The sequence below is a fragment of the Copadichromis virginalis genome, linkage group LG3, assembly GCF_057382275.1.
Source record: "Copadichromis virginalis isolate Kocher_CV1m ecotype Utaka linkage group LG3, C_Virginalis_male_GT1.1, whole genome shotgun sequence".
Taxonomy (NCBI): Eukaryota; Metazoa; Chordata; class Actinopteri; order Cichliformes; family Cichlidae; genus Copadichromis; species Copadichromis virginalis.
This window is the reverse complement of record NC_140620.1, coordinates 26,230,860-26,258,690: the sequence shown is the minus strand read 5'-3', so window position 1 is coordinate 26,258,690 and position 27,831 is coordinate 26,230,860. Positions and strand designations below refer to the sequence as shown.

Below are 27,831 nucleotides of genomic sequence, written 5' to 3'. Positions count from 1 at the left end.
TCTTTCTGTGAAGCTGTATTTTGTAAAGTTTTATCAAGTCTTTTGTTTGAGATTTAAGTTTTCAGGATTTAGCTCATAGAAAAAAAGAATATTTTGGAGACTTAACAAGAAAGTAGTAATTTTTTGACCTTTTATTTGCATCCACTGGATTGGAAGAGATAGAAATCAGAGATATTCTCAGAGTTGCTGACTGAAGGTCTGTGATGCTTCTTTATCAGTTTATTTCCATTTGTTAAACGATGCTGTCAGTGGCCGTCATCCACACAGTGCCTCTCTGACAGAAACAGTCGTGTGGATCAGGGATTCCCAGCCCCGCTGCATCCACAGTGACTGATTATGGAAAACAGGCTCCTGTCATTCGATTATGTCCAGAGAAACTCCATGTGACGTTTGATGTTGGTCACGACTTAGCGCTGAGTTGCATAACAGGGCTGACTGCTCTGTAGCACCGTAAGTGGTGTTCTTTTGAGTCGCTCTGCTGCTGAGTGAAGTAACAGCTGTTTCTCTGACAGCTGGAAACTCCTTCAGGGATCCCTGGCAGGCCTACACACCCACATTTAGATGCCATGAATTCAGGAAGGGGGAAAAAGCCCTGGGTGGTTGGTTTGCTTTAAACAGTTCACGTTTTTCTGTGTCCAGGTTATTTTCTGCAAATCAGTCTTTGCACAGTCGAGTGCCCGTTAAATAAATTTTCCAGAAGTTCAACAGCTGGCCGGTCATCCACAAGTTCAGCGACGCTGTGTTGTTTGGACATGTAATCATTTGGCTTCTTATTAAGAGCTGACTCATGTACTTAGTGAGGGCCATCACATAGCTTTTTCTTTAGTTTTTGCCAGAAAGTCAGATTCAGTTAGAGCAACCGTTAACACCCAAAGAGCCATTTGGACCCGGTTTCCACGCAAACGAAAATACTGGGAGCCGCAAATACTTTTTGACGTCTAAAATGCAGATATCACTGTATATATTGTTTTTTACTTTTATGCTTTGTGTGAACAACTAAGGTGTGTTGCTTATGAAATCCATGAAGTGCTACAGAGAAAATTACATTTTATTTATGTAATTAGCACATTTTGAACTCTTAAAGAAATATAACAAAAGGAAAGACACCCAGCTGAACTACAGTGATCATTATTAAAAATAAATTATTGTTTTTTTTATATTTCAATATCACAATAATCTTCCAACAAGTTTAAAAAGAACTAACATAAATAAAATACACTTCAGCTAAATACGTCTAATTTATTTCCCCAATCCACGCGGAGCCGCACTATACGGACTAAAGAGCCGCAGGTTGCCGACTCCTGAGTTAGAGCACTGCTGCTGAGACTTCACCGGGTGCCGGTTTATCTCGCAGGCTGAGCAGGCGACCATGTGCCACAAAGGCTAAATGCAGCAGCCTGGGTTTGACTCTGACTTGAGGCCCTGCTTGGTTTCCTCCACTCGTTCTCTCCTCCTGCTCTCCTGCCTCTTCACCACATTATATAACAACACAGTAACATTTTTGACTGGAAACTGACTTCACTGATCAGCAGAAAAGCTGCAGATTAAATACTCGCAGTAGGTGAGGATGAATCACGATTAATCTGCTGATTAGGTTTATCATGAATCATCTGCAGAAGGCAGGCAACTGTGCAAAATGTTTTTGTTTAGAGTGTGGTCTTGAACCTTTGTTCCTTTATCAAACAGTCGGTCCTAAACCAAAAGATGCTGTTTACTGTCCAGTCAGCTGCGACCAACAATTATTTGCAGGGTTTTTGCTGCACAATAAAGAAAAATTAACTTTCTCCAAAGGAAAATCATGAGAATTGCAGTTGAACTGATTTCAACTAAACTTTTCTGAGGGGCATTTCTTAATTGAGCAAAAAACTTTGGTTCTGTTTTGTGTGTTATTAAATGGATTGAAACAAGCAGGAAAATTATTTGCTTGCTGTTAATAATTCCAGTGTAGTGCTGACATATTTTAACTGACTCCTGCACACTATTAGAGCAGCACGGCATCGATGTGCAGCCTGGACAGCACCAGCAGCTCTCTCTGCCTCTCCAGGCTTTTGCTGCTGTTTCAGGAAGTCTAGCAAACGCAAACAAGCCTCAAAAATGTGAAGTTGAAGGTATGCAAACACGGGCAGCCAATTAAAAATATGAGTGTAAATAAGCTGAAGAGGATCCTGTTCAGCATGCTGAAATGACAAACAGTGAAGTTAATGTTAGAAACATGAGTCCTGAGGCTCTGCAGAGAGGTAATGCAAACATTAGTAAAGTGAAGCAGCGGTCCGAAGACAAGTTTACCTGACTGGCTCATGATGTGTGGATGGCTCTGACTTACAGTGGTCAAGTTTGTTTATAAGCACATTTAAAAATAACAAGTGTTAACCAAATAAGAGTAGCACAATAGGAGCCATAAAGAAGCATAATACAGAAAACGGACTGATCAGGCCACAGACGGGTTTTGGTGAAGTTGTAAATTGAAGGGCCAGACTGTAAAGGCTGTAATCTGAGTACAACCAGAAGCATCTGGTCAGCTGACCTCAGTGATCTTTTAGAAGATCAGAAAGGTAACAAGGTGCAAACACAATTTAATGACTTAAAAACAAACAAAGTCTTCAGATCGTTTCTAAAATGTATCGGGAGCCAGTGTTAAGAAGCCAAAACGGGACGTGTGGTCTGATTTGCGGGCGCCTGTCAGGCGTCGAGCCAGCGCATTTCGAATAAAACGGCTGTCGATGAGAAATGAGTGTGCTGATTTGTAAAATACTCAGTAATGAGGTGCTGATGTGACACAGACAAGAGAAAAAGGGAAGAATTTGCTCCAGTTTTGAAATGTGATTTTGAAACTCTGCTGTAAATGTTTTAATTTTTAAATAGTTCAACCAGCAGGACGGATGGCTTCATGCCTCTGTCCAGAAGTGTGCACAGTGATCACGTAACAGGTCCTCTCCTACATTTTGCCCAAAGCCGAGCTCACATTTGTCCTTTTCCAGGCAACTTTTTTTAAAGGCATGTTTATTACTGAGCCTGCAGTCATAATACTCCTCAGTACAAACACTTTGTTTTTGGTGATTCGATTAATTCGTCCTAGATGTGGTTGCTTGTAGCCATTCTTGGCTTCTCAGCACAGCCAACCAGTGACAACAAAACTTCCTATCTGTACATCACCCATTACTATAACCTGTGAACTGTGTCATGAGCCACTGTGTCCCTGCCATTCTGTTTCTCGCCTAAATAATGAAGTTCCACATGAGGAAATCCCAGTCACAAGGCCTTAATGTTTTCTCCTGTTTTCTATCTCTTCTTTTCTGTCACACCACAACCGGCAGCCGACCTCTTTACAATTTAATGTATTTAGAAATTAAATTGAATTGATTGACGTGGACAAAATAACATTAGTTTAACTTTTTATCTCTTGAAAGCCTACGAGAACCCTGCTGAGAGGTTTCTGTCACATTTCTGACCTGCTTATAGAAGAAAATGAGGTGTGGGTGGTCTTTGTCTGCGCAGCCACCCTTGGAAAAACCCAGAAACTATTCCAGTAGTCATGATTGGATGGATGGATACTTTATTGGTCCCATAAGGCAAATTGTTGTTGCAGCAGCATGATAAAGAGTAAAAATAACACAGCCTGCAATAAACAACAATTATTTGTTGTTTATTGCAGGCTGTGTTATTTTTACTCTTTATCGCAGTTGAAATAAAAGTGACTCTGGCACTCTGGAAAACTGAGACTTTATTTAGCTTTTTGGTCAGTTTATGGCAAAATAAGTTGATGTGGCAGGAAAGTGATGCCAAAACATCCACATGCAGGATTTCTGGTTGTAGAGGGGCTTTAAAAATCTCTGATATCGATGGAAATCAGTACTGTCAGAGTGAAAATGAAGTTGGTGAATTCCTCGGTTGGTCAGGAATTCACTCTGCTAATCCACCTGGAAAAAAGGTCTATGTGGAATCAGCTGCTTTATCGTCCCGTTTATCCGGCAGATTAGTTGGGAGCTGCTGATGACTGCGAGCTGAATCGGTCTCGCTGCGTTCTAAAGTTAGAAAAATGACATAACACCTGAAATACAGAAACATTTGCAGAGGAGCTCAAAGCCTTCACAGATCTGAAGCTTGTCTGCTATTGGACAATTGGACATCTCTGCTATTGTAGAGATTTACTTGAGTTTTTAAAACAAAAGAAACCTTACTAAAGAGACTGACCAAATTGCAGTTATTTATCATGTAGTTTGTAGGTTTAACTGGAAAATAAAAATCTCATCATAACATAACATAACGATCCCAGGGGATTATTTTTAGGGCAAGACTAATCAATTTTTGTGTTCGTGTGTTAGTTGGGGTCATGTGAGTTCAGTGCAGGCCTCAGGGGACTTTTTCCTAAACTGTGGTCAGCTAGACTGTGCTTACTGAGCAAATATACTGATCTTTGTGCAAACATTAAAGTTCAGCCTCAGCTTCCTTAAGATTATAATCTGAAGTATCTGCCATCTGTGTTTATCCAGGTCAAAGTCGATGGACATTGGGCTTTCGCGTTGGAAGATTCCACATTAACGTAAACTGTTTCTCCATTATTTAGTCTATAATAAAAACCCTAAAACCTTCAAGTTACACAATAAAATAAACAAAAATTAAATTGATCAGATATTCCTGTTTTAATGAACCAGCAGGCAAAATGCTTGAAATGCATTTATAAAATGGCAGCAGTCTGAAGTAATTGATTCCTTTCATCTGTAGTAATTATGCTGCTACTTTAGTTTTTAACATCCTTTTTTTTTTAGCAATGTATCAACAGATCAGAACACATGTGTATGCTACCATTGTATATAGTGTATTATCTTACTTTTTTTCATTGATTGTACTTATTTGTATTTTTGTATTTCCTTCTGATATCTGTACCTGAGCTGAGGTGACACAAAAATTTCCCTGTTGTGGGATCAATAAAGTCTTATCTTAACAATCAATTCTTGTAATATCTCCAACAACACTGTCTGCAGCATTAGCTCCAACCCATGACAGTTTTTACATACTGAAAATGATTTTTAAAGCAGAAATATAAATTTGTGTTCATCCCTCCATCAGACCTGTTACTGCTGATTTTTCAGTCCCGTTGTGTAATTTGGCTTCTTGAGAGCCACTTTTTCACTGACAGCAGCTGGATCAGCTCAAGGGTCTGATCTTTGTTGGATTCCTCCCCCCATGACTTTCAGGTGCCCCTCTCCCCATATCTGATATGAGGACTGCCCATAAAATTTGTAAAGAACTTCAGAAAGTCTGGAAAACTAATCCTCAACCTCACTTTAAACAATCTGGCTTCTTGGAAGCAAAATATAAAGAAATAATCTGCAGCTAAGTGATTTTGCACAATATTGTCAAAGCACACCAACTATTGTCTTGAGTGGATAATCTTGGCTAATTTATTGAAATTCTGGGGCAGATCTGGTCTTTTTCTTCACTGTTTTCACATTTCTTTGTTACATCAATCATCACTAGATTCTTGTAGCACGGGTTGCTATCTGTTTGTGATGTGCAAATTTTAATGCAAACTCATACTGGAGTTGCTGATGTGATTTGTGTTGCAAAAGTCAAACAAGCTTTTAGCAGTCAGTACGTCCTGTAATGGCACAGAGCAAAAATGTTCAAGTAAACATGTTTTGTTCTCTACAATAAGAACAGATTGGTCTCTGCACATTAGGAGTTCTGAGGTTCGAGATTCAAATATAAATATATCTGTATAAACCAGCCTTATGTTTCTGATGGTTTTGATCTGTGTGTAAATGAAACTAAGCCTTGAGGAACTCCTTAAGCGAACTAAAATAGAAAAGAATTTACCTTTATGATGGCCACACAGGAATAACTTGCATATCCATTTGCATGCTCAGGATGGTTTGTTTCCATTATTTTTGAATAAAGTTACTGTACAAACTCTGACACCAGCCTTTGCTCCCGGTTTCTCCTGCACTTAATCCCCAGCTTGTTGTGAAACGTTTGCCTAAATGTACCAATGTCTGGCCATAAACTTGTAGCGAGACATTCTTGTACCACCTGTGAAAGAGTTTTTCCTTTGAGTGCATTTTTGTAGTTAAACACTTCAACGTTGCAGATCAACTTGTTTTTACTTGTCGAATCTTTATTGTTAAATGGAACTTTTTCTTCAAAGCTGCAGATAAGTCTTAGTCTGGTAACAAACCTTCCTCTGGGATATTTTTCTGTGCGTTCAGGGTGACACGAGGGTGCGTTTGCACTGAGTCAGGCCTCAGTCACAAGGATGGCCTCAACTCTAAATCAAAACAGCCAAAATGACAGGCAAACAAATAAAATTTTCTCCTCAGTTGTGCAGAACTGAACTTGCTGTATTCATGAGTCTTTGTGCATTTGTGTATTTTCAGCTTCAGAATAAGCAGCTGTTGAAGCTTGGTGTTGTGGTTTGGCTCGGAGGTGCAGCTCACAATCCAGCGCCATGAGCATCCTTTAGCAACACACCGAATCGTTACCAGCTGCACACCCTGATCTGACCTCAGAGCTCAAAAATGTTGCTTTTTTTCCCCCCAAGTCTCCTCCAAGCCCTTCCAGCCCATAAAAGTGTCCTAGATCAACACTTCAGGTTGTAGGTTTAACAAAGTTGGACAGTTGTGCAGATCACTGGATATTTGTGATCCACTAACATTATAAAATGTTTTGGCCTGATGTTTGTTTCTGTTGTTTTGCCCTCTGTGTGGTCTGCCTTCTCGAGAAGTCAGCTTGGTAAATTGGAAATGGAAATTATGTAAAGAGGAGACGTGGTGCTCCAGTGAAGAAAATTAACAAAGAGTGCATGTGCACAATAGTTTCACAACATTTCAGCTTTGTGGTGGCAAGTATGCCTGCTGGGCGTGGAAGTAAAATGTCAGCTATTTGTTTTCTTCCCATTCGTTAAGATGGAGGCTTCAAAAGATTGTTGGAAGCATTTCAAAGGAAGCTGCTAAGGGCATGACTTCTGGAAGAACTTTGGTGTGAACCAATGAAAGCTAGAGTCTGATTGGTTATCCTGCACCATACATTTAGATATTAACACCTTCTAATGTGAGTGGTAAATGGACAGATTTTTGTTTGTCTTCTTGAGCACTCAAATGCAGTTAACGCTTTCTAACATCCACACATGATGAACAGATCAGAGAGCAACTCAGGGCTTAGTGTCTTGAACAAAGTATGCAGTCAGGGATCAAACTGCCAACCTTCTGGTTAGAAGATGACCCTGCTCTGTGTCCTGAGCTATAGCCATCCCATTCCTTTGCTTAATCAACCAAACCTTCCCTTTTCCTTTTAAAGAGGTTTCCCTACTGAAAAAGTCAGTTTAGTTCAGCTCAAGCCAACGAGAGTCTTTGATCAACAAGTTTGATCTAGAACTACTTTTAGGAATAATGTTACTGCCTTCAAACCTCTGACAGGATCACTTATGGCTGTCTGCAGCTGCCTACACCCACAGATATCTCCACCACTGTCCTTTAATGAGATGGTGTTTTTGGTGAGAAACGCCCCACCTCCTGGGCTTAACTTCCTATCAACAACCCCGCGTGTCCAACCATTTCCACTTTTTATTTATTCATTTTTAAAAAAAAATCTATTTCAAGAAAAGCTTCTGTAACCACACAGTTAAACAAATTATATTAAATGCACGATGATTAAGTTGATGAATAATCATGTAAAATAAATATTGATCAGATAAATCTGACTGTACTGTTTGATGTCAGTATCACAGTAATCTGGTCCTCTGGACACATGTGAGTGCACTGGAAACAGGAGCTTTCTAAACCTGCACCTTTCACAGAGCCTTACAGGGTCACAGAGGCCGGTGCGCTTCTGTTCTCTTTACCTTCACTCCCCCGGTCGTTGCTGATTGATGCCCTCCCAGAGCCCGTTACAAATGGAGCGCTCTTCATCTTAAAAAGGAGCGTGTCCCACCCATAGCTTCTGGGTTCTTATCAGGAATCATCTGTTGTTGGGGCTCTCTCTCTGTACGGTCTTTACCCTGCAGTATAAACAGCCTCCAGATGACTGTTGTTATGAACTGGTGCTGAAAAAAAAAACATAACAGGCCCAGCCAGCTTTCCTACTTTTCACTGCATTTTATTGGGGACCAAGCACACTCCTGTTACTGTGAACGTTTCTGTCAAAGAAAGAAAGAAAACAAAATCTCTGATAAGAGAAACTGCCTGTGATTAAGAGGTTCCAGATCTGCCGTAGGATTATAGAAATCCTGCAATAATCCTATAGTAGTCGCAGAGTCACTTATATAATCTTGTGTTCATCCCAATGCTGAATATGCCGTGCATCACAGATCGTGTATTCAGAGTATTTTTAGAGAGGCAGTCCCTTGTGTGTGGGAGAGGAGCTGGTCTCCATAGTGATGGGGGGATTTGTTGAGCAGAAGCTGTTATTGGATCAATAAACAGGCTACTAGTGCGGGTGTGTTTGTGTCGAGTACAAACTCTGCGAGGTTACCTCCACAACAAGGAGGTCGAGTGAACAGTCAGTTTTCCGGACACTGAAAAGGTAAATAAATAAAAAGCGGATCAACATTTCAATGTCCATAAATGGTGTTAAATAAATATTAAAGTCTGGCTAAACTCATTGCATAACATGCAAGTAAGGTCATTTGAACACTGATAGTCGATTAGTTGATTGGAAGTTATTATTTCTGCACAGAAAAACTGAATGGTCTGCAGCTTAGCCTGAAATGTGTTGTAAATGACTGGAAAGAATAGATTTGAGTCTTAGATGCTGTTCTGGTAAAACGATTGCTTTTCAAGGACTTTTCTGACAAAAACTAAAGTTTTAGCTTTTAGCTCAGGTTTAGCTTTGACTGGAATTAAGAAACTTATTTTTAAGGACGCATAAAATCCAAACTTGAAATCAATGTGAGAAACACTAATGAGCTGAAGTCGGCACATCTGTTCATTATTTCAACGGCCCCCAACCTTTTTTGCACCACGGACCGGTTTATGTCTGACAATATTTTCACAGACCGGCTTTAAGGTGTCGTGGATAAATACAACAAAATAAAACTAGTACCAAAAAAAGACGTTTTATTCATAGCACACAGGAAAAGACCCAGGGAAACAGAGTTGAGGATAAAAATGATTTAAAAACAACAAAAAAATAACACTAAAAGCCAATTTAAAAACCATAAATTCCACACCCCGGTACCGGCCCAGGGGTTGGGACCACTGCATTATTTAGTCTGTTCAACATTTAATGTCTATTAAATTAATTTAACCAGTTTTGTTCTGATTAGCTGCCCCTCATAAACTGAGAGTTTGAACAGCAGGTGGGCGGAGCTTCTATTTTTATAGCCATGTCATGCGAGGAGTAGGAAAAAAACTTTATCAAACTGAGCGTTTAGAGCAGTCTAAAGCTTTGTGCTGATAACTGAGCTCATTATTTGAGCGGGTACTTAGATTCCCAGTTTAAATGTTTGTTAGACCCTGAAAAGGAAACACTTAATTTTTTTTCTCACAGTGAGTGGAAGTAAAGTTGGCCTGAAGCTAAGGACAACTCTTCCTTCCTTCATTTATACTAAGCACAGTTAAAACAAACGATAGTACGACATTGTCTGATGCATAAATAGGATAAAACTAATTGGAGGAAGTGGCAACTGTGAGTAACAGATAAAGTAGGACTTGCTGGTCTCAGGTTTATCCTACAGCGAGCTGAAGGTTTAGGAGAAAATGGTCAAACCATGTTAGTGAGGAGTGAAACCCTTTTGGTTTGGGATGAGTTAGAAAGAAGTTTTAGAGCAAATGAAAAAGTGTAGCACATTTGTGTTAGGTTGTGCAACCCTGTTGGGACAAAGTTTCCAAACAATGTTTTATTTGTTTTTTGAGAAGAAAGCTTGGAGTTTGACTTTTATAAGACTTAAAAATGCACTTGTTCATGAGAAAGATCTGCATAAGAAGTTAGTGAGGGTGATCTCTGCCTTGGAAAAATCAAACATATATTCTAATGGTCATCAAAACCACGTCTTTATTTATTATATGTACTAAAATGTAGGGCAGGGCAATATGGCCAAAAATATTTCTCACGATATACATTTGAAAATTTGTGATAACAATATAACTTACGATATAATTGACACGAGACAAAATACTTTACAACTCCACAACTTTATTACTGCAAAAAAAACCATCAATGTATTTTCACTTAAACAAGCAGCTGTTTTTATGTGCATTAAAGTTATATAACATTTTAACAGTGCAAATGCAAATTCCTTGCTGACAGTTTAACCAAAAGGCATTTCCAGTGGAAATGGGCTGACATATTATGACCATAACCATGTATAATATCCACAAAACTTATACACAGGTTATACACACACACACACACACACACACACACACACACACACACACAATGCAGCACAGTACATAACACTCCGCGAGGCTCCTGACTAGCCGTAATGCTCCAACAATCCATCAAGCGGTGCGGCTTCGTAGCTTAGCAAAGTCTTAGTAAAACATTTTTGACCGATTTTTAAGTGCCGTGTATCACATACAATTGGTTTGGTAATAACAGTAATAACGACCCGCCTGCATACTCTACCAAATAATGTACTTTGGTGTGTATCTGACGGACGAAAGCTAAACCAGTTCCACACCACTGAAGTTGCAGCATTTTTACAAACCAGTTCTGGTTCATCCGTTTCATTCAACAGTCCACTTTCGTCCTTCTCATTTTCCATTGCTGTCATACTTTTTCCGCCATGTGCGTATGAAAACAAAGGCACTGCGCATGTGCGTTTTACTCTGTCGCGTTATTTCCTTTTATCGTTGCCTAACATTATACCAGCATTACCGTGAGCGGTATGATATGGCCCAGCTCTACTAAAGGGCGTTAAAGTTTCATTGCAGGTTCATCGACCCAAGGAGTAAAATTTAAATACTTGAATGCTTTTATATTTGTCACTGACTTAGTGCTTCTCACCTGTCCTCATCTTCAGGTGCGAGCGAGGTCGTCGCCATCATGATCCCGGAGCCAAAAGGCCGCGAGATCGTATCGCTGTTGGAACGAAATGTGACGGTCACCATGACGATCACCATCGGGACGAGGAACCTGCAGAAGTACGTGAGCAGGACGTCGGTGGTGTTCGTATCGATCTCCTTCATCGTGCTGATGATCATCTCCCTTGCCTGGCTCGTCTTCTACTACATCCAGAGGTTCAGATACGCCAACGCGCGCGACCGGAACCAGGTGCGAACACGGGTCTGCGTCTCCTGCTGTTCTGCTTAGTTTATGAAGACAGAAGGAACAGCATCATATAACTAGAGCCTATGTTAATGAGGTGGTTCAGAAGAAGAGGTTTATCTTTTACAGTATAAGAGTAAATACTTACATTTTTAGCACTTTGAAACTTTGAAAATGTGTCGTCAGTAATGTAGTTCATCTCTGCTGAATAACGAGCCCATTATTGGAAAGTGTTCTGTTTTCAGCTTGTAAAACATGAATCACATTTTACAAGCTCGAAGTAAAGACTCACTGTGTCTCTCCAGCGGCGTCTTGGTGACGCAGCGAAGAAGGCCATCAGTAAGCTGCAGCTTCGCACCATCAGGAAGGGCGACCAGGAGACCGAGCCCGACTTTGACAACTGCGCCGTCTGCATCGAGGGCTATAAGGCCAACGACGTGGTCCGCATCCTGCCCTGCAGGTAACCACAGCCTCAGAAACACCTCACGCAAATGTGGAAGTAAGGACTGAAGGATGGGGATCGTATTATGTTTGAGGACTGAGTGCTGAGTTTGAATGAAGACCTTCAGGATAGTATCTTCTATACAGTGCCAATTATTCTTTTTTTCTTTTTGGTGGGGGCTCTTTAGCTAATTTAGTATTTTCATGGTGTTTTTGAGTCAGTTGGTGTTCGTGAGGCCACTGTAACCTGCAGGAGCTTAGCTGCCACAGAACAAACAGTCATCGAGACTGAAAAAGACCTCAGAGAGTCTCTTGACGTCTTCACGCTGTAGCTGTCGCAGGTTATCAGCTCAGTGTTAGTCTGTGCAGGGAAATGACTCAGAGCGGACACGACTGTTAGACAGGGATAGTGTGTTTGGGTTACTGAAAACAGCTGATTTTTAATGCTTTATTTGCTGGTGGGTTGCGCTGTCTATAAGAATATACCATGTTTTAACTAGCAGTGATGTGAATAATCTATATCAGTGAAATAATTACAAAGTAATTACTTAGTGCTTTGAAATAAATATAGTGCTGCAGGTGTCAGTGCTAGAAAGAGGAGGACAAAGATTAGAAGACGTTTAATAGTAATGGAAACTAAATAAGACAGCTGTGGTTTTAACTTCTTCTCACTTCAGTTGGGCTGTTTCTGCAACACATAGTGGGCTTGGACAGCAGCTGAAACAAGGCCTTTCTTCATGTTTACTGGTTTGTGCTGCTGCTGTCGACTACAGGAAAAACATGTTGGCTCCACCGCGGCTCACTGACTGTTTTTTCTGCTTGTGTGTCAGACTACAGTCCCACCAGAAACTGTGACCGCATCAGTCTTTGTTGTGATATTAACCTTTTTTCTTGACAACAGCTGAGCCTGCGGGGGCTAGGGCTGAACGATTATGGAAAATAATCTAATTGCGATTTTTTTGCCCCAATATTGCGATTGCGATGCGATATGCGATTATTTTTTAAGGTATTTGTCTTCTGTATTATTAAACAAAGACAAGCAATACATCATATAGTATGGCCAATACTATATTACATTAATTTTAAACTGTTCTTTCCTGGAAGACAGACCTCTGTTATGATGACATGAGGTGATGCATGAATTGATGACTGACATTTTTATTTAACTTCTTCAATCACAACAGTATATTTGAACATACACAATAGTTTATTTTTAGCTTACAAACATCTGAGCATAAAGTGCTGACAAGGAACCCTGGTGTAAACATTAAAATGAAAGTCAGTACAATGTGCAGATTGCAGAAATATACATAAACAAAATCAGTGGCTTTACCACACTCAGTTTTTCGACATCTGTGAACTACTAGACAGTCATTCAATTAAAAAATAATATTAAATAAATAAAACTAATAAATAAAAAATACACACATCTTACTGATCTCTGCAGTCAGTAACATTACACATAAAGTGCAAACATAATAGCAATTGTATAAACACACACACAAACACGCCTTTAAAATTTAAAGGCGTGAAATTGGACGGTCTAGCCTTCTGATTAGCTAATCAGAAGGCTAGTTCTGATTAGCGTCACCGCTGTCTCGGTGGAGTTTAATAAACTCGGCCGTCTGCTTCTTGCTATCTAAAATATAACCAGACACTGGTGTAAATTCTCGACTGTCTCATACTTCTGTTTAATAAGTTTTCTGTTTGACGTTTAGTCAGCTGTGTGAAAACCAAGGAGGAACCCACCCGGGGGATTAATAAAGTTTTATTTTATCTAATCTAATAACTTTAATCTCAGCCAAACCGATTTACTCACGAACAAACAAAACACTGAAAAAAGCCCAACAATAACATTTTTAGGTTGTCTAAGTGACTTATATATTACGTTTAACCCGAGCAGCGAAACTCCGCGGTGATCTGAAAATGATGTGCCGGGAGTTGTGCCGTTCTCGGCCGCATCAGTAACCCTCGAGCTCCCGGCTAGCTGTCGAGCTGGTGGGTAGCAGACGCCTCTGAAAACGTCGAAGCACTTTTGCAAATATGGGATATCTTGATAAACCGAGCAGATATTTGATGTTTACACAACTACTTTCTCGCCTGAAAATATGTTAAAAGTTTATTTTGTGACCCAGAAAGATTAGTATGAGTAATTTTAAAACTTAGTAGCGGCCGCCATTGCTGGAAACTGGAGTTTGGCTGGGCCGCGCTATGAATTCTGGGATATGGTAGTAATTTGGACAGCCTTCGGCGCGTCGCTGTGACGTAATCAGTCTACAAATGCGGCCTCAGGAGGATGCAGCCCATGAATTGTATAATATAATCGCAGTATAATCGCAGCCTTTGCGGTTAGAAAATTGCACTTGATCATGTCGCGATATTATCGCAAATGCGATATATCGTTCAGCCCTAGCGGGGGCTACACTTTAGCCCTTAAGCTGGTTAGCAACCAGCTGACAACCTACGGTGACAAGAGGAAAGAGGGATTTCTGGTGATATTCAGATGAATTCAGTTGCACCAAAACTTTGCTTTTGAATGCTTTAATCACAAGCAGGTTGCCACAGTCGTCTGTAGTGTCCTTGTCTACAAACACTCTGCATTTCACTATTTGAGCTGTAATGAAACTGGAAAAACTTGGACTTCAAGGTAAAAGTTGTGCCTTACTGTTAAAACCAACACTTTTAAAAGGGTCAGCTTTTACTTTGAAGGCCAATGGCATCTTATCCCTTTTTGTATTGCACTTCTGACTTTTTCACTATCACTCGATGAGTAGTTGCTGGATGTTTGCAGCTGATAGGTTTGTAGCTTGAACCCATCCGCTGGAACGTTGAAGACAATATAATTACACTGCAAAGCAAGACACAAGTAGGCAAGCTTCTTCATGTTTCTCGTGCACGGGAGCGAACCGGACAGGCACCGTTCCTTCGCTTGACCCCAGTTGCTCTCGTCCGTTCTCCCGTACCACTGTTCTTTTATTGAGGTTACATGAATATGCATAAGTTCATTAACATATGACGTCTACATACACACAAAGAGTACCTTGCCTGTGTGTGTGTGTGTGTGTGTGTGTGTGTGTGTGTGTGTGTGTGTGTGTGTGTGGACTGCTGATCAAAGGGTCAAACATCCTTGGTCAGGAAGAGGGTAGCCTCCCCCTCACCCTAGATGGTTCATCCTAGATAACACGGTGAGGAAGTCCTGCAGTTCATCTAAACAAAGAGCACTTAGACTAGAACAGACGCAACTACGTTAATCCTACCATAAAACAATAAGACACGGTATGACCTCTCATGCTCCCAAAGTGCTGTCTAATACACACAAAGTTTGCAGACTATCAAGGATCAAAACCTCTACCAATCTACAACTAATTACAAAACTCTAAGCATATATAAGTAAATATTTCTAAGCATAAATGACAATCAACAATACAAATCTAACAGCAGCCAAATCAGCAATCTGCAACAGTCGGCGACATGTACTGCTAAATGCATTTTACAGTCCTTGTACAAAGAAGAATACCTGTTTTATGTTATGAGGGTCACTAAACAGTCTGTTAACCTACAGTATCCTCATGTGATTGATTCTAATGTGAAAATACTTTAAAAATATAAATAAAATTAATTATTGCGGGTTCAGCCTCCTTTAGTTGCTTCACAAGTAAAGCTGTTGTGGACTCTGATGGAAACCCCGTCGGCTTTAACTTGACCATCAGGCTGTTGTCTGTGCTGAACCCTGGCATGTAGAATTTTATCTTTCTTTGTGAAAATGAGGGAAAACTGAGAGAAGAACGACAAGCATCCAAATATTTAAAGACAATGATGACCATCACTGGTAAACTGTTCAAATACCAGCGAGAAAACGCCCCGTCGAGTGTTTATTGTTCAGCCCTACCGAACTTGTTGAATGGAAGCCGTGATCGTTGCGGGCAGAGTCGACCTTTTTATTAAATTGTTGCCAGTCTTGTTTTCCTGTGATCACAAAACCACTTTGTGCCGATGGAAGCTGCTGAGTTGAGCTCAGGGCAGATTGTTTTCTTGTGATCAGAGGAAATGTATTTTTGGTTGTGACTACAATGACTATTTGTTTTGACCTCACAACACTCTGGCTGTGCGGCGCACTGTATGAGATTACCAACCAAGTTTCATAAAGCATGTTTGTGCAGATTCTTGTGTGCCGGCGCTAAGTGAAAGCAGGTGTGATGTTTGTCTTTCCTCACAGCATTTTTCTAATGTTTTCAGATCCACAGTAGAACGACTGATTTCACCATATTTTATTGTTTTTCTTCTTTGCAGACATTTGTTTCATAAGAGCTGCGTAGATCCGTGGCTGCTGGACCACCGCACATGTCCCATGTGCAAGATGAACATCCTGAAAGCTCTGGGCATCGCTGTGAGTGTGAAACTGGGTTTTATATTTCCTAGAGTGAGCACAGAGCAGGATATGCAGCCCTGAAAGGAAGTGATTTTATAGTTTAGGACTGTACAAGAACGTTATGACGTGTTTACGGCTGCTTAAATAACAGGTGATGATAATATCGTTCCTGGATCTTTTCATATATTTTCGCTGATCTATCATAGCAGCCCCAAGTCATGCATCCTCTGATCCGTAATGGTAGCTGAAGATAAGACACGGGTGTCAAACATTGGGCTCGGGGGGCAGAATGAAGGCCGCAGTCCTACCCACTTTTCAGAGTGTGAAAATTGCAAAGAAGGAAATGAACTTTTTAGTGAGTTTTGTCCTTAAGAAGGGATCACGTCCCAAAACTCCAAACTGTTCATTTAATCTAAGCCAGACGTCTGAATCATGCTCAGTTTTTACAGCTGTCTTACCGACAGAGACGTAACCCACTGTCTGTCTGCGCACACCAGAATGTGAGGTGTTTTCCATGAAAGTGTTCATCATCAGTTTTGGAAATGCACAATTCATTAAATGAATGTTTTCTGAGTCTGTTTAAACGTTCTCACTTCTAAATAAAGACAGCGACTTGCAATTCTTTGAGACACTCGTCAGATAATATCCACTGTAGACCAGAAGTTGGGAAATTCCTCAAGCTGCAAGAAACCGTTGCAAAACAGAAAGTGTTCCTTTGTTCAAAAACTGAAGGGAGAAAACATACAATCCTGTATTCGATGACTGCGATTGAAATGATCCTTTACTAGCTTTACTAGAATTATTTCTTTTAAGGTTGTGTAAATGTTTTGAAGCTCTTCTCTGAACCGAGGGGTTTCTGCCATGTTTCAGGTCTGCTTAGAAACAAAATGACTAGGTTTGCATCAAGGGTTAGTGAGGGTGGTCTCTGCCTATGGAGCTACCCCTGGAGAAACCCAGAGCCTTTTCTAATGGTCATCAAACCATTAGACCACGTCTTTATTGAGATATTGTCAGTTGTCAAAAGTCGACTTTAAGGGTAAAAGCAAGGTCATCATCAAAGAGAGGAAAATACTTCATGACAGGCTCTTTCTTTCTTCTCCTTCTTTAAAAAAAAATACTGGAGTAGCTTTGAATGATTCACTCCAAATAATCCTCGTTTATCTTACACTGGGCTCTGGGCAGCTCCTCGGTCTCAAAGATCCACTTAGCTCAGCACCCTTCATGGACACGTCCCCGTCTCAGTTTTAATGACTGATTGCCGATTCCATTACCCAACCTGTTGATGCCGTTTATCATATTTCCCTTCAGACTGGTGTTTTTAACTATTATTTGTGTAGTGTTTTTTTTGTATTTTCTAACTATTATTGAGGCGTATTTCTCAAAATGAAGAAGCTTTAGTCCACCACCGCAACAACAGAAAAACACAGTAAAAGTACAAACGGACATCTCAACCAAAGGTCACCCCACTGACTTACATCTGCCAAGGAAATCACGTTAACTTGTATCAGTGGAGAGTGTTTGTCTGACAGTTTGTTGTTAAAAACACACCGTGGCCCGATGTTGGACCGGCCATTAAAGCAACAAAAATGAGTAGAAGCCTAGTAGAAAATGTTAAATACTGACAGTTATGTAATTGGTACTGGAACTGTTTACTACATTAGACATCTGTTTTGTATTGCGTTTAACATTTAGGTTGAATTTGTTCAGTAAAAATTGCTTTGATCATTTTCCAGTAAAAAAGTATTTTTTCTGTTTGTAACAAAAGTCAGTCATTCAGACTGTGACCCTCAGTGTTCAGAGCTAAAACGTTTTTAAGCTTAGAAGTACAGGTTAGCTTGTGTCTCAGAACTAAGGTGTGAAGTCTGACATAGATCAAAGAAACTTTTAAAAATGGCTGTCACACATGTTGATTAGTTAGACCCTCACTGTATCTTAGGTAGAATGACACAATGTCAGTCGGCTCCTGGAGCTGGACAATCACACTGTGGTGTTCATGTCGCTCTGCTACAGCTGAACGCAGACTGTCTCGACGACCTGCCTCTGGACTACGACCTGGACCTGGGCCGTGTAAGTGGGGTGGGCGGCGTTGGGGTTCTGGCCCTAGAAGCTGTGGTGTCCGGGGCGTCCAGCGACGGCACGCTGAGCGAGGGCGGCTCCTCTGTTGTGCTGGACCCCGGCGTGCGGCGGGTCGGGCTCCCACAGGACTACCAGGACCCTGACACCCTGAGGGACAGCCCTGTGACCACCACCACGGACACCCACACAGGTGACTCTCACACTCCATCTGATAAGTGCTCGTACACTGACACCCAGTGGTGTCTGTGCCCCATAACTCGCTTCAGTCATGGCTACTGCAGTCACACTGACTATGTGATGCATCTTTACCCTGATCACATTAAACTTCCTCTTTATTTCATAATGAGGAAGTTTAAGTGACTGCAAAAGAGGAAGCAGAAATACAATTTTAGCTTAATTTTACTGAATGAAAGGGTCCCATACCAACCATGCTACAAACTATTATAGAAACATAAAGCTAATGTGACACTTTTGGCAGATGTTTGGGGATGTTTTCATTTCTCTGTAGAAAAACGTTCTCTTGTCTTGTCCTGGAAGTATTACTGCCATGTCTGTGTCATGCTTTAATGTCATCCTTTCTAACATTCTTTCGACTGGTTCTTATATAGCACTATTCTGCTCTACTTGAGCACTCAAAGCAGTCTATACACAACATTCACCTACTCACACATACAGTTATGTAAGCAGTTTTTTCTACTTCTAAGTGCTTTCTAACATTCATACTCCAATGAACACATCAGAGGCAACTTGGTTTTCAGTGTCTTGCCCAAGGATACTTTAGCATCCAGACTGGAGCAGGGCTCAAACCACCAACCTGCCAATTAGATGACCTGCCTGAAGTCCTGAGCCACAGACATTAACACAGTCTTAATTCTAGGTTCTGTTTAGCAAAACCGAGATTAGATTGCTCTCAAATGTCTTTGCATTGTTATTGTAGACTAGAACAGCTGGCTTCACCTGGCCAAGTTTGAATTGAACTTATTTATCGTTATTATTGGAAGGAGTTTCACACAAGACTTTCAGACAACCGTGAAACTGAAAAGAGCGAACCCTCTCTGTAATCTGAATTAAAAACAAAAGTTACGTCTCCAGAAACTCAGGACTAGCCCTCTTTTTCTCTCTTTCAGGTGAGCTTCAGCCAATGGCGAGCAGCGCCTCAGTGGCATCATTTGTCATCGCTGTGGAAACGGGTCTGTCAGACGAGGAAGTGTCCTTGGAGCAACCTCAGTTGGTGGACAAGTCCTGAGAGCAGCACAGCAGAACCTAACCAGAATCGGCCCAAACCAGGCTCTAATCAGGTTCAGATTAGATAAATAACAGACCTGACTGTTATATTTAAAAAAACAAAAACAAAATGATGAAAAAGAAAAAAATATCTGAACCAAACCTGACCGCATTCGACTGAGCAAAACCTGAGCTAGGCCTGGGATCTGGTTCTGGTTTTCTCTGGTTCCAAGTGGATGCTAAAACCCAGATCCAGCACCAGGGTTCTTCTTGGCTCTTCTACATGGATATGTGATACAAGATTTCGCCAAACCAACTTGTCTGGACCAGACGTATTGAAACTAAGTGGGTCTTTTCCAGTGTGTTCACCTCAGTCCTTTCCTTGGTTCTCGAGTTAACCAGGATTTTTCTCCAGTGCAACTCAGTCTACAGATGTCTTGGTTAAATCCAGTTCTGCCTCAGTCAGACTCGCATCTTGTTATCCTTACAAACCTTTCATTGACCCTGACAAGCTTCTGCAGTATAGATCGAGTCCTTCATTTCAAGACTTTTTTTTTGTCTCCTGACTTTGAGGACTTCCAAGAAGCAGTAGGCTGTATTTCTGTATGCAGTCCGTGAATATAGATTAAGCTTTTGTTCTGTAACTTTTCTCTGGATCTCCTGGAATATTCTCTTTTACCTGGTTTTCCCAAATAGGGAAGCACAACAGCAAAAACCAATCATGATGGACTGCTCGCTTCCTCTCCAGGTTCGCATTATTGGAAAACTCTGTTAAATAAGCTTATTTTAATTTGCCTGCCAAAAGGCCAGGCAGAGCCTGTTCCCTGATGTGTGTGTGAGTATCTGTGGTGGATGATTTACATTTTGCAAAGGTGGACATTTACTTTGAAAGGACACAAGCTACTCTGAGCAGTGGTTTTCTTTAGTCTGTAGTTTATGTAAAGAGGTAGCTTTGTCCTGAAATAATTACTACCACAGTTTGACTGCAGTTTGAACAGCAATTACACACAGTATTGTTTCCTTTTAATCCCCCCCCTCTTTTTCCCTGTCTGTGTTATTCTAGGCTTTGTTATCTTAACAATACTCTGACAGTATTTAGTTTGGTTGCTTTCTGTCCAGTTGGGTTTCCAAACAGGGTTCCTATGTTTGTCTGCAAGAGCGATGACATTTAAACCACTTTTTCCCATTTTTTTTTAATTTGTTTGTAGATTACAGGGCTCCACAGAAAATTAGAGGATTGATATGGTCTGGCCTTTCTGTACAAGAAGTGCATATGGAGGCAATAAATCCTGCACCTTGGGTAATCGGGTCGATAGACATCCCGTCATAATGTATCAATCATCTTTCGAAATATTTAAAACGCTTCCAATGCTGAGCAGAAACATTTCTGTCGATCCTTTGTTGTGTTAACCCGAGATAACCGTTTGAACCATCTGCATGGCCTACACATGCAACTTTTATTCTCAGCAAAACAATCAATGTGTGCACATGTCAGCTCTGGTCTGTTCTGATAAAGTGGACAGAAAGAATGAAGAGGAGTCAGTTTAGTTCAGACTGTATTTTTGTCCACATGTCAAATTCCATTTTCTTGATACGAGTTATGCAGAAAATTGCAATAAATTAATTAAGAGGGATCCAGTCAGACCTTAGAAGCTGAAAACAATTTCAGAAAATGGGATGAAAATGTGACAGTTTTGAGATTTCTTCTTCAAACCCATAATCACAAAATAAAAGTGCAATAAAGATGGCTGTCGAGTCCATAGTCAGTGCCAGTTTTTTTCCACATACGCCATTTGGAAAATTTCTATCACCAAAGTGCACGAGAGGGAAGTTTAAAAACTCCAACGCTTGCAGTTGCTGTGCTATGTTACTTAAACATCAGATGTTCGAGTTGGGATCCAAGCTTAGAGTTGACCGCGCTGTAGTCGTCTGAATGACAGTCTTATTTTGTTCCCTAGCAAGGTAGAGTTATTTGGCCACAAACAGTGGATTTGCAATCTCCGACTTCCCTGAGGTGGTCTAACTGAGGTGTGAACTTGAGATTTTCAGCTTCAGGTGGAACACAGCACGGGGCCGGTCTGTTGTGGTTTGTGGCCTCTGACGAACTCGGATGTTGGAGATTCCTACGTTTTGTTGCAATTTTTGCACTGATCATTTGTGCAATTAATGTAGAACTGATTTTAATTAGGAACAAGATATCAAAGTCTGCCCACCCTTTAAGGTACACAGTGGAAACACTTCCCTTGTCCTTCTTCCGTCACCTTAACCTTAGCTAAGCAAACTCTCTGTGGCAGTCATACATCCAAATGCCACGTAGGAACCCTGTCTATAGCGTTGCCTTGTTTTGTTTGACTGTCCAGCCGTCTGTCCGTCTGCCTGACCACACGTGTCTGTTACCATGGCCTCATGCTGCCTTTTTTTTTTTTTTAAAGACACATTTACCTTTAACCCTGACAATCAAGGATTGGGTCCTTTACTTGCTAGTCAGGGATCCTCTCTCTGAACCTTAGGAAACCTAAGAAGCGCTTTCAAATCTGCAGTCAACACACCACACAGTAGAGGTTAGATGCTATTACTACTTCCACAGATCAAGAAATTATCACCACCTCCTGTGAATTAAAGTACCTGGGATAGAGAAATCCTTTTAGAGCTTTAGAGACAGATTTGTGGAAACGCGTTTCATCAGGATGTGTTCGTCAGCTCGAAGCCGAACATGTAAATAAGTATATAACACAAGTCCACTTTGCCACGTGGCATCACTGTCAGTTTGTCAAATTGGTACGCAGACTGTGTAGGGCTGCGGTCGCATTGTGGTGTCGGTGGCACCACAAGGTTCCCGAAAATGAGAAAGATGAAAGATTGTCGTCTATTTTGATACCAGAGGAGACATTTATTTTTGTAAAAAAGACTGATTTCCTTCCCACTCTCCCGAGTCTACCTGTTGCCTGGATGATTCTCAATGTGATTGAGCATTGACCGATTATTAATGATTATTTGTATAATTGTACATACACACAGTTTGCAAAGGACCTTGATGCTATGAGCCTAAACTGTTGTTATTATGCTTCTCTGTAAAAGGTTTTTGGGTTTTGTTTTTTTCTCCTCTTTGCTGTAACCTGATGAAAAATGAGAGAAATGAGACCAAAGGGCAGACTGGAAAACCAGCGCTATACTGGTCCACCAGGCAAACTGGATCTTATGAGAACTTCCAATGCTCAAATAAGAAGACATAATAAATATAAATGTTGTGCAATGAAAAAATAAAATATTCTCCTAACAAGGCTAAATTTAAGTGGTGTGTTTACTGTTTACTTGTACTTTAAAACTAATTAAAAGCAAATGTAATTTGGAGTTTTCTGATGAGCAGACTGATATTTGGACATTCAAGCTGGTACAAATTTGCAGCAATCAAAGACACAGTGGTTGTGTGTTGCGGTCTTCAGTCCTCCCAGTGGCTTCTTTTTCTCTCAGATTCTCAATGAAACCGAATTTATGTTGTGAAATTCTCCGACTTTGCTTCCAAGACTTCACCTTTCCTGTGTCTTCATGGTTCAGCTTCAAACCTGAGAATTAGTCCACACTAAGATCCACCAGTCACCAAGTATCCTGTTAACACTGGCTGACTGAATCTAGAACGGTCGAGGGCTGATAACACATGAAGACGATTGATTTGTATGCCTTGTCCTCCTGGCCTGTTTTCAGTGAGTGATGTTTTAATTAAAGTTGCTTTGTGTTATAAGCTTGAACTGCGTATCGATATTTGCACTTTCGTCCTCTTCCTGTGTGACTGCTGCCATACAGTGGAAGTGAGCTGAACTCGAGCCTACTTTGAATCAGCTTCTTTTCTTTTTCTAGTAGAGACTGATGCTGCTGTGGCGTAATGTTCGCCCACAGAACATATAATGGAGGATAGACCTCAGGCTTCATAAGGGGCTGTGGGGAAAGACTCAAGATGGTACAGAATGAACGTGGTCCACTGGAGCTTTTCATTTTCAATAGATACAGTATAGGTTGGTTTGTTTTTGTTTTTTAATATCTTTTATGGGTGTTAGTTGTAATGAAATAACTTTAAAGCACCATGATCTGTTTTAAAACATCCAAAATTTAGATTTTTAAGGATGGAAGAGCAGCAGCAGAATTTCTGGCAGCACCATATTAATAGCCTCTTAAAGGCCCTCCCGTCATGTACCCAAATGTTTAGAGAAATATCTATTCATTTTATGTAAATGGCATTTTAGGTCACAGAAAACTGAACTTTTATTAAATAAATAAATAAAAGCAGGATTTCTGCTTTTAGGTGTTGAGAAGAAAAACAGACTTTGTCTTTTGGCATCATCATGTACTTCTGATCCCCTGTTTCGACGTCAGATCGGCCAACTTTTTTTTATAAAATTCGGGTAATATCACCACAGGTTACTTTGGCATGCTCTCGACAGCGGCGCGGCCTTTTCATAGGAAGGAAAATGTTTTTTTTAGATTAATAGATAAAAAATAAAAATAATAACTGCATGCAGTGCTTTACATTTTTTTTATTTTGCATTATCACTAGAGTCAAAAAGTATTTTAAATGATGCCCACCTTTCATTTCCCATTAATACATTATTTCAAATTAAGAAATATTTGGGAAAATTAAGTTTTCTTGCTCACATTAAATTTAATATGAATGCTTTAATAAAGATTATTTCCTAATTAAAAATGATGACTTGATTCATCATCAGACAGGGAACAAAACCCGAAAACTTCTGGAGCTTTGACATTTCCTGCTGTTGAAGACATGGACAGAAAATTGCAACTCTCATTTTGGACCTATGTTTTAATTAATAATAAATTTTTGTAATCAGCTTCATGTAATTATTTGAGAATACAAAAGAAACAAAGTAATCTCAATAAACTTGCTTTTTGTGATCACAAAGGTTTAATTTAGAGGTAATCATCTAACTATGAGAATGTTGCACATTGATGTGAAATGGTGAAGACTACCAATCATAAATGAGATTAGGAGGCTGTGATTCCACGATACAAACCTTGTGATTGGCAGTAATTATACGTATAACACGGGGAAGTTGAGATCCTTTAGAAGACTGACGGGGGGAAAAGGAGTTTTTCAAAAAGTCAAAGGGGGGACTGTTGTGTCACTGCCAGTAATGACGTCCGATTGGCTCTTTTGTTTAGGTATTTTTCTTGTACGCTGTGGTTTGATTGGTTGCCCAGTTTTTGTTTTTTTTGTTTCCCCCCCCTTCTCGCGTTGCATTTGTTTGGCTTCTTTACAAAAGTCTTCTCCTTCTTCAACTTTACCTCACTTCTGTTTTGTGTCTTTCCATGTTTCCTGCTTCTGTTTTTGCCTTTTTTGTTATCTGCTCTTTTAGATTTTGTGACTTTTTGTTCCAAGTCCCTAACCTTCTTTTTATTTTTTCAGGACAGAATTGCCCCAGGTTTTTGTTTCAGTTATATACTAAACAAAACCCAAACCAAACCATGCATTCGCCAAACAGACTAAACCCCTCACCTTCTAATGTTGATCTGTGCATCCAGATGTTATAGTTGGTTTAATGCATGCAATAAGGTGTTATTATTTAGATGGCCCGTTGGTGGTTTTCAAGTCTGAACAAGGACAATAGCCAACATTAGTATCTCTAATACAAAGAGTTAGTACCATATAATTTTTATTTTCCTTCATTTTACTGGTTTGGTTTGTTTCCTGCTTTTCAAGTGAATAGTATTGTTTACAAAACACATAATCCAGTTAACTATTTTTATTATTATTTGTAATTATTGTCGTTAGATTTTTTTTTTTTTTACATTAAGCATTACTTTTTTGCTATAATTTTGTTTTGTTTCAGATGAAAATAAATGGAAGCTCATTTTTATGCTTTTCAAACAAAGTTAATGAACAAGAACCACAGACTTTATTTGGTTTCTGTTGTACATGAAACTACAAGGGGGTGGTTTGACTTGTTTTTGGTAGTTCAATTTTAAGACTGGAAGTAGAACAGAAACTGTTAAGTCTAATTGCTGAATGTTGCCATTGTGTTTCTTAAATTTGTACAGTCTTAGTTCAAGCAGTAGGATCAAAGCCATTCCTTTGATCCTGACCACCTCTCCAACCACTCTGTGCTGGGGGAGGTTTTATTGTAGATACATCCTATCTGAAAGATCTGTTTCTTTTGACGTAAGCTTCCTGGGTTTACGACCCTTTGGTCAGCAGGAGGTCTGACACACACACACACACACACACACACACACACACACACACACACACACACACACACACATTCTTACAGAACTTCACACATATACATAAAATGCTTTGTCTTAGAACCAAGGGGGCGTGGCTTTGTTCTGACGTGTTTTGTGTGAACTGTCTCTCATTAAAAGGCAGCAGGAGGAGGTCAGATCTGGGGGTCATTTTCGTGGTGGACACAGACGAGGCCTCCCTTGCGCAAATAATCGATCGATCGACTGTCTTGTTTTCTTCATGATGAATAAGTCTCTAGAATTAGTGGGGTTTGTGGAAACACAGACCCAACAGAAACCGTACAGAACTACAAAGAAACTCTAGTCACAGCTTTCCTCAAGACTCAGCATGGCAGCTGGTTGGTTTCCACTGGTCTTCAGGTAATACAGAATCAGGCATTCCTTATTGCTGCTCTGTAAGGAAACCTCTGCAAGAAGAAAATAATTTAAATCTATTCAAGGTAAACATTAAGAATTATAGATGTCATTGGATAGCATTTTACTATAACTTGTGTTCACCTTTACTAATTCACTACTTGATGTTAAGTGTCTTACTCAGTATGAAAGGATGCAAAGGAAACAAAACTTTTTTTTCTCATTTTAAATAAGTTAAAATGGCAAAAAAGCACCAATGATTGTATGACATCAAGGCAGCACAACTGTCCTGAAATTAAGCCTTTACATAGATAAAAAGCCAGCACTCCTTTTATTATTTGCTTCATGTTAGCCAGTAGATGGTGTTGTACTTTCAGTTTTTACCTCCTCATTTCTCTTCTGGCTTCAGCAAATTCATCTCCGCACGAATGTGGCCATGGTTTCCGCCACCTACACACACAAGTGCCCACATGTGCCCCATTAAGCATCACATTGTGCGAGTAAAAAAAGGTACTGATGACATTTTACCTGCTATTAAAGAAGGCGACAAATGACATACATATATTGCCTGGTAAATGACTTAAAGCTCAGTGAACCTTTCAGAACTTTAGAAGTTTGAAGATTTGGGTTTTTTTTTTTTTACAATTACGTTTACAATCTATTAATTTACCACTAGTTTATACACCATTAGAGTAGAGGTGGGAAAATAATTTTCCCATGAGAAACTGGGATTGTTTGGGAGTGCTGGACTAATATGGCCTGGTAAATGGTCTGTATTTATATAGCGCTTTACTAGTCCCTAAGGACCCCAAAGCGCTTTACATATCCAGTCATCCACCCATTCATCATAGAATGAACGTAATTCCAAATCCTTCCTGTTTCTGTGAGCTCATTTTTCTCCAGTCATGTCAGAGCCAAGGTTGCATCTTTACAACTACAGCTTAAGAAAACAGATTTCCAGAATCGTTGAAGCCCAATATGAGTAGAGAGTCACAGGTGAGGGGAGCAAGAAATCTCTGGCTTTGTTTCCAAGTTGCAGTGCACAAACAACGACCATGTCCATTACTTTTAATTCCACAGTTGAAAGTGTCTATTAATGGATGTATTGGACCAACAATTCACCCTTCTTCTGGACAATGGTCTAATCTCTATCCAACCGGTCAATTCATGGAAACAGAAATGACAAGTCAGGATGAGTTAGTCTGAAAATTAGTAATCTGGATTCGGACTTCTCTGAGCTGAGGCATTTAGACAATTACGATGTGTTCCAATATTGTATGTGCAGTGTTTTTGGACGAATATGAGCAGAGTTAGTGACTGAAAACACAATTTTATCACCGATTAAAGAATATGCATCACGAGCCCAGCCTTGTTTTTCTGTGCGACTATGGCTTCAGTCTGAAGTAAAGTTGGCCGTTCCTTTCCTTTTATATGAGTATATGAATTACACTGTTGCACTTAAAAGTATCTGTTTGAAATAATAAACATACTTTTTTTTATTCACACAATCAGACCCTTTGTGATTGTTTTCAGACTTACAAACCAAAAACTCTCAGACTTTTTTTTCATTTTCTTTTGTTAAATTCAGTGTTGGCAAAGGAGTGTCTGGAAAGTATGAATATATACTTGATTATAAATGTTGTGTTAAATATAAAAAATTGAGTCCCAGATTTGAAAGTAACTTGAATTAGAATAAAATTTACCTAAAATATGGTCGCTACTGGGCAGTTAGGCTAGAACATTTGGATTTCCTACTGTGCTTAAACCTATCACAATAAATTATAGGGGGGAAAAGAACAACACCATTATGAATTTATGGTTATGATTTTTTAAAAAAAAAACATTTTTGGTGCTGTTAATGGAAACACTGAAAATGATGTAGTAAATAAAACATGTAACTACTGTCA

The 27,831-nt window shown here is 39.9% G+C and overlaps 1 protein-coding gene across 1 annotated transcript in view; it reads left to right on the top strand.

Moving 5' to 3' along the window:
- The window catches only part of LOC146713700 (RING finger protein 150-like), a 28,518-nt gene extending 5,457 nt beyond the window's left edge, over positions 1–23,061 (top strand). The window contains exons 2-6 of the mRNA XM_085450018.1: positions 10,961–11,211; positions 11,511–11,665; positions 15,937–16,033; positions 18,026–18,281; positions 19,219–23,061. Of these exons, the coding sequence (XP_085306144.1) occupies positions 10,961–11,211; positions 11,511–11,665; positions 15,937–16,033; positions 18,026–18,281; positions 19,219–19,337 (878 nt within the window). The 3' untranslated portion in view covers positions 19,338–23,061. The remainder of the gene's footprint in view (positions 1–10,960; positions 11,212–11,510; positions 11,666–15,936; positions 16,034–18,025; positions 18,282–19,218) is intronic.
- The last annotated feature ends 4,770 nt before the right edge of the window (positions 23,062–27,831 follow it).